The following is a 7,500-nucleotide window of genomic DNA, read 5'->3' as shown; positions in this document are numbered from 1 at the left end:
ATTCCCTCCAGACCCCCCTTGTTTATCCACATCCTTGTGTTTTGATTACCTCCTTGTTAAGAAATTTACCTTCAATTTGTTTTTTTATGTTCTTTTTTTGTATGTGTGTAACATGAATCTTTGAATTATTTGAACCATGAGTGTAGAAATTATCCAGACTGTTCCTGCACTGCCTGGAGACCAGCAATTGTCAAATGTTTTTTCCGTGTACTGATGTTGTTGTAATAGGCTGAGTTACATCCTTTTAGAAATTTTTATTTTTCAAGTAAATTCTTTTTCAGTGGTGGTTTGTTGTAAGATTAAATTCATAAAAATCAGTTGATGTTTTTATGTTCTCTATTTCTATTTTTTCGTGTTTTTCCTCTTTCTTACCCCAAGGGCAAAGATGATCTCACATGTTCCTACTTATTTCAGAATTGTCCGACTTCAAATTGAGGAAACTGAAGCCTATTTTCATGTGCCTTTGAATTTTACATTTTCCATATCTTTCTGTGATGATCTCATATTTTTTATTTTATTATTATTCATAATTATTATTATTATTATTTTACCATAAGCTTAGTACATATTGATTTCATTCTGCTGGATGAGATGGCTGTAGGCTTTAGTGGGTGGGGAGACATGTCTGATGGGGTATATGGTCTATTGTAGCACGGTGGAGAGACTGTCCGCCACATGCCAGCCGAGAACCTCAACCAGGCCTATTACGTCCACGGCTTGACCAACCACCACCATCCCTCCAACCACCCATCTCACAACCACCCCCTTCTCATGACACCACACAGTAAAGCCTACCAGGCCCAAGCGCACGCCCAGGTACGGACGACCGCATCACGTGATAACTCCACACTGGCTGCTCATAGTGTTAGTACCTCGTCCAAATGAATGAACATTGTTATTTGATTGCTCTGTAAGTGATAAGGAAGAGAACTCCCTCACAGCCACAGTCAATGGCTGTATGTGACCACTGCTCAGGCCAGGATAAAGAGTAGGGCTGTCTGTCAGGCTGAAGCTTGTGTGGTTTTGTTATTATAATCATTGTGTGTAATGTAGAAGGGGAAACAGGAAGCATGAGAAGTTGCATGCGGAAAGTTTATTGTTTAAGTGAAAGGGAAAGTGAATTGATAACCTAAAGTAAGAATAATTTATAATGACAAAAGTGAATGATAAGGTTCAATCGGGACAGCTCCTACCCATGAGGGTTGTGCAATTATTTTAGGCCTGGCTTGTAGCCTTTGCCTCTGTGTGGCTGCCACATTGTCATGGATGGTTTTATTATGGTGTACAGAGTTTCACGATAGGGACCTGCTTTTTGTGTGAGATGTTTTACTGTCAGAGCTTTATTTTTTTCCATAATTTCTCTCTCTGTTCTCTATGGTTGTTGTTTAAATTCAATGTCAGGAAGTTGCTCCATACTATACTTATTTCACTTCTTTATAGATTGTTTTGTTGCAATTTTCATGAAAAGAAACCTGATAACTTTATCAAAATTAAATATCAGTGCTTTTTATTTATATAATGAAGTGGGATTCACTCACTTCTAGCTTGCTATAAGAACCTTTCCTACTTAACTACCCAGAAAGACATGATACTGAAGTCTTCTTTAAAAAGAAAAGTTGAATGAAGCCAGGTTTTTCTATGCTTATATCTCATTATTGTAATTTCAGAAGGTTGGTGGATGGAATACTCTGACTGGTTTGGTCAAAACGGAGCGAATAGATGCAATGGAGGATCGACGTCTTTTAGAGCAACAGCAGCAACAGCAGCAGCAGCAGCAACAACAGCAGCAGCTACAGCAGCGTCAGGAAGAAGCCATACGCCGAGCACATGAGCCAGAGAAGATGGTGCAGGAAAGTATATACAAAGCTTTCCGTGATACAGATAGGAATCGGGACTCCTTGGCAAAGATTAGGGGTCCTCCACCAGCACACTCCAGTAAACCTTCAGAGAAGCCTGCGGTTTCCTCAGGGTTGCCCAAACTTGCTGATCCAAGCTTCAACTTGGCCACCTATCCACCAAATTACCTACCCAAAGAGGCCAAACCTCCCCACACTGAGAGGGTCCCCTACCTGCACTACGCTGACCCACGGGACAAGACATCAGTCATCATCCAGCCAGAGATCAAGTATGAAAAAGCCCCTCCACATTCTATAAGTCCCAAGCAGCGGCCCCCAGAAAGGTCTAGTCCATACCCACCTGGTTCAGCGTACAAACCACATGAACCATCTCCCTCCTTACACAGAAGTAGCACCTCGCATCATCAGAATACTTTGCCCCACAGTGTGGAGTTGACCAAAGCTAGACAACCACAGTCTTCTCCGCACTCCACACCTTCACCAGCACATCCTGACCGATACTATTCCTCAGGGGTAAAACCCCCCCCTCCCACCACTTACCCTCCTAATTTTATAACCGCTGGGCTGGTTCCCAATCCATTACATGTAGCGTCAGTTTCTGCTAAGTCGAAGGTGAGCTCTCCGCCACCTCAAATCTACGGCAAGCCTGGCATAACCACAGGTACTCCAGTGTGCCGTCCTGACTCCAGACCTCCACAACCTCTGCCCCTGACCAGCAAAGCCAGTGGTGTGGGAGGACCACCTCCAGCTCATTCGGGTAGAGGGGTACTTCCTGAATCAAGGCCTCCAATGCCGCCACACGAACAGCGGCCACCCATGGAAAGAAGCCCATATGATGCTCGCATCTATCCGCCCACAGTACCGTCTCCACACCATAAACATGTGGTAGCTCCAGGTCCACCACCACCTGCAAGGATAACTCCAGTTTCTTCTCCCCATGTGGCAACACCTCACATTCCCCCACACCCGTCCCCACAACCAACACAGACACAGCCTCTGGATCTGGGCACCCGTGAGGATGCTGCATCTCCCAGCAAGAGACGAACTCAAACTCCAACACCTCAAGATCCAAAGAAACCCAGATTTGAAAGTACAGCTAACCAGCCACTGTTGTCTCGTGTGTCAGAACCAAGCCCTCTGTATCCAGCTGCTGCTACTACAATTACCACTGTAGAGAACACAGTAGCTCTTGCAGCCAACCTGTCTCGTGTTGCAAGTCCAGCTTCACGCCCGCCGAGCCAACCTCCAGCTGCTACAACCCCAACTCTTCAGCGTGCTGAAAACAGCTCTTCGCCAGGGGCAAACAAGATGACAGAACCAGAGAAATCCAATAGTCCAGGTCCAGCTGGGGGTTATGTGCACAAGCTTAAAAAAGCATGGCTTCAGCGACATGAGAGTGGTGTTGAAATCATCCCACCAACAACCACCAATAGTTCAGGCTCACTCTCGGTTAGAGTAGCTACACCACCTCCTCCTCCGGCCAGCAGTACCCCCACTTCCTCCAAGCCTACATCAACAATTACTACAGCTGTCAAGTCTGAGCCAAAAGTAGTTGTGCGTAAGCCAAAAGTTGTGAATAGTATACCGAACAGTATACCTAATGGGCATAGCCAAGATATCAAAGATGGGGACTCAAGCTCAACAGACTCTGAAGGGAGTACTACTCAAAAGCCAAAGCGAGGCAAAGGCAAAAGAAAATTGAAAAGAATGAAAAAAAGTAGTGATAGTAATAGTGAAAGTGAGAAAGACAGTGATGCGAGTGAAGAGACAAACATCAAGAAATCGGGGAGAATACCTTCCAAACCTGACTCTGAACCCAAGAAAAGAGGGAGAAAACCCAAGTCGAAGCCAGACAAAGACAAGGAAGAAGGCCCAAAGCCAAAAAAGTCCAAAGAGGAACCCCCACAAAATGACCCTCTGCAGAAACCCCCAGTATCTCAGCTCAAGAAAACAGGAGAGAGCTTCTTGCAAGATGGGTCATGTTATGAGGTGGCTCCAAAACTACCTAAGTGTCGAGAGTGCCGTTGGACAGCCCATCAGAGGAACAAGAAGATGCCCAACATCTTCTGCCGTTTCTATGCCTTCCGACGACTTCGTTACACCAAGAATGGGCAACTGGCAGTAGCTGGGTTTTCAGACCCGATAAAAGACGTTTCGGTGGATGACCTAAAACTGTGGGTGCCAGACAGTGATAATCCTCCTGAGGATTTGGATGAAGAAACAAGTCTGTTTTTATTGACCCATGTAGGGGATCAGTTCTGTGACCTGGTGGAGCAGGAGAAGGAAGCAATGGCACTCCATATGGGTGATGGTAAGTGTTGATTTCATTGACATGTTTTATATTAGAAATTGCATACAGGATTTTATATACTACAAAAACTAGTTTAGAAGTATAATTGTTTTTTGAAATTATATGCTGTTGCACATATTTTTAAACTTTTGATCTTGGGTTTCAGAGACTGTAGTGGCTTGGAAGCGAGTGGTGCAGGGAGTTCGGGAGATGTGTGATGTGTGTGAAACTACTTTGTTCAACATCCATTGGGCGTGTAGCAAGTGTGGTTTTGTAGTCTGTATAGATTGCTACAAAGGACGCAAGAACGGAACAGTGAAGGTGTGGGATGAGGGTGGTAAAGACCGTGATGAATACTCGTGGTTACTGTGTGCATCTAGACTCCCGCACGAGCAGGACAAACTCATGCTTACTCAGATAATCTCGGGGAATGCTCTCCTTGAGCTGGGGGGGAAAGTGCACGAAGTGAGACACAAATGGAACATCCCTCAGTACTGTGAATGCCCTGAGGCTAAAAAGTACAAAGAACAAGCATCCCAAGACGATAAGAAGAAGCTCAATGGAGTGAATAAAGATCTGCTCAAAAACATAAAGAAAGACCCTAGTAAAAGTGAATTGGTGAATGGAACGGTGAAGCAGGAGAAGACCGAGAAAATGAATGGCAAAGATGAAGAGATGTCCAACTCTCCACTGAACTTCTTTGCTGATGTTGCACTCTCCAGTGACAAGAGAGACAGTGAGGTAAGTTAAAGGGGAGATAATGTCATTCTACCCCTCCCTTTCTTTTTGTCTTTTATAGTATGTCACTAGTGGCAAAGACCAGTAGATACGCAAGCAACTAGCCAAAGTGGTTACAGAAGAATGTATTAGATCAACTTTAAAGTGGATATCTCACTCCTGTCACACTGTACATGTTAAGTGATAGACCTTGCTCATGCGAGAATCATTGTGTAAAGGCAATGTTGAAAACTTTGAATGTGACATACAGAATTTGGTCATTTTATGGATGAAAAGGGTATTTATTTTGTTTAAAAACACTTGGTTCACTTCTTAATAATTTACATATTTTGTGAACTTTATTGCAGTAAAACTAACTAGATATTTGTTCTATTCTTTACAGAATGTTTTATTAGATTTTATAATTTTCTGACTTTTTAGCATATATTTTAATAGGGATATGGCTATAAGTGATTGGAAAATGTATGCCAATTATAATTAGAATTGAAAAGTATTATCAATTATTCATATTAGAGGAAGAGGGGAAACTTGTTTTATATTATTTAGCTTATGTTGGTGAAAAATAGAGCCAGGTAATGGTCAGGTATATCCGTTAGTTTTATAAGTCTTGCCTCTTTTGTTTGGGCTTGTAGAAAGTTTCTTTCACAGAATGAAATTTTATATAGTTTAAGGGCAGTTTGGTAAATGTCAGGACAGTTGGGTGTAAATGTCAATAGTTGATTAATGCTATTATGTACATTGAAAGTTGGACTTTTTTCCTTTTTTTCTTTCTGCCATTAATTTATATAATAGTATCAATAGGGCTAATTTTACTGCAGTATGTTGATTCTTGTATTAGTTGTCTTGGCTGTGAGTATGACGTCTTTTTTCCCATCCTGAAGTTTCTTGAATATTTTGCTTGTTTCTTGCAGAGTTCTGACTCAGATTCAGACTCAGACTCCGATGACAAAGAGGGCAATTTCTCAACCCTGCGAGAGCTGCTGATCAGGCCCAATGCACGGCCCAACGGAGGCACGAAGGATGAAAATACGCCTCCTACAAAGTCCAGCAAAGAGACCAGTAAGAAGAAGCCCAAGCTGGACACCGTGGATGAAGTCATCTCCTGTGTGATTGACAACACGTCGGACAAGGAGGACACGAAGGATAATGACCCGATGGTGCTCAAACATTTTGTCCGAAAGTAAGTCATTGCTTTCCCAGTGTGATTTGGTTTTTAATTGCAGATGGGATAGTTATTTTTTCATTATATTAACAGTTTTCTTCTGAACCGTAACCTCTGTAATTAGTTAGATAACTGATCCATAAGTTGACTCAGTTCATTATGACTTATCTTTGTACAAGTTTAATGCACTAATATTAATCATGATTCTCCTCTTCAGGTACAACTACACTCCTCGAGGGCGTGAGCCACTTCCAATCAGGATAATGACCAAGACTGAGAGCAGCACCTTGTATCCTGGCGTGGCGCACTCCTGGCTCTGTGATGGCAAGCTGCTGCGGTTACAAGATCCCCTTGCACCCTCCAATACACTCATCTTCCAGGATCAGTGGAAGCGGGGACAGCCTGTCATCATATCTGGTGTTGGGCAGAAGCTCTCCTCTGAGCTGTGGAAACCAGCTGCATTCTCAAAGGACTTTGGAGACATCAAGAATGATCTAATCAACTGTCTCACTGGTAACATTGTTCCCAACCAACCCATGAAGAAATTCTGGGAAGGATTTGAGAACTATGGCAAGAGACTGAAGGATGAGAAGGGCCAACCCATGGTGCTGAAGCTGAAGGATTGGCCCCCAGGGGATGACTTTGCAGAAATGCTACCCTCAAGATTTGAAGATCTGATGACTGTCCTACCCATGGGAGAATACACGAGAAGAAATGGCCGCTTAAATCTTGCTGGCCGTCTCCCAGAGTGCTTCGTCCGGCCTGACCTGGGTCCAAAAATGTATATTGCTTATGGTTCGGCCATGCACCCAAGCAGAGCTTCCACAAATCTTCATTTGGATATCTCTGATGCTGTTAATGTCATGTGTTATGTTGGTGTTCCTAAAGATGCTGATTATGAAGATCATATAAAAGGTAAGTTCTTTGTACATGTTTATTCAGGTTGAATTGAACAGTATAGATAATTTCCAAGGCTTTCTTAACCATTAATGGAAGACTGAGATGTTTCTTGAACTATAGTCACTCTAGTAGTGCTGATTTTATATATATTTTTTTAAAACTTGCAGCAGCTCTAAAGGCCATCGATGAGGCTGGCTGTGATGTCCTTACCCGTCGAAGAGTGCGGGAGAAGGAAGAAGTACCAGGAGCGTTGTGGCACATCTACCATGCCAGAGACGCTGACAAGATTCGCGACTTGCTCAATAAAGTGGCCATAGAACGCGGGGATAAGCTGGAGCCTCACCACGACCCCATTCATGACCAGTCTTGGTACCTGGACGGTCCTCTGCGAGAGAGACTATACAAGGAATATGGTGTGGAGGGTTACGCCATCATCCAGTGTCTGGGAGATGCTGTCTTTATCCCAGCAGGGGCTCCTCATCAGGTAATCAATTTAATACATATATTTTTCATTTGTAAATTTGTTATTGCAAGAAAATAATGAACTATGTACT

General features: G+C 43.2%; 1 protein-coding gene across 1 annotated transcript in view; it reads left to right on the top strand.

Moving 5' to 3' along the window:
- LOC119572303 (lysine-specific demethylase 3A-like) overlaps nt 1-7,500 on the top strand; it is a 21,774-nt gene that overhangs the window by 11,757 nt on the left and 2,517 nt on the right. The window contains exons 3-8 of the mRNA XM_037919324.1: nt 652-864; nt 1,668-4,167; nt 4,313-4,887; nt 5,796-6,064; nt 6,264-6,961; nt 7,114-7,430. Of these exons, the coding sequence (XP_037775252.1) occupies nt 652-864; nt 1,668-4,167; nt 4,313-4,887; nt 5,796-6,064; nt 6,264-6,961; nt 7,114-7,430 (4,572 nt within the window). The remainder of the gene's footprint in view (nt 1-651; nt 865-1,667; nt 4,168-4,312; nt 4,888-5,795; nt 6,065-6,263; nt 6,962-7,113; nt 7,431-7,500) is intronic.

This window comes from Penaeus monodon, chromosome 4, assembly GCF_015228065.2.
Source record: "Penaeus monodon isolate SGIC_2016 chromosome 4, NSTDA_Pmon_1, whole genome shotgun sequence".
Taxonomy (NCBI): domain Eukaryota; kingdom Metazoa; phylum Arthropoda; class Malacostraca; order Decapoda; family Penaeidae; genus Penaeus; species Penaeus monodon.
The sequence above is the reverse complement of the archived record's forward strand: the minus strand, read 5'-3'. Positions and strand labels throughout refer to the sequence as shown.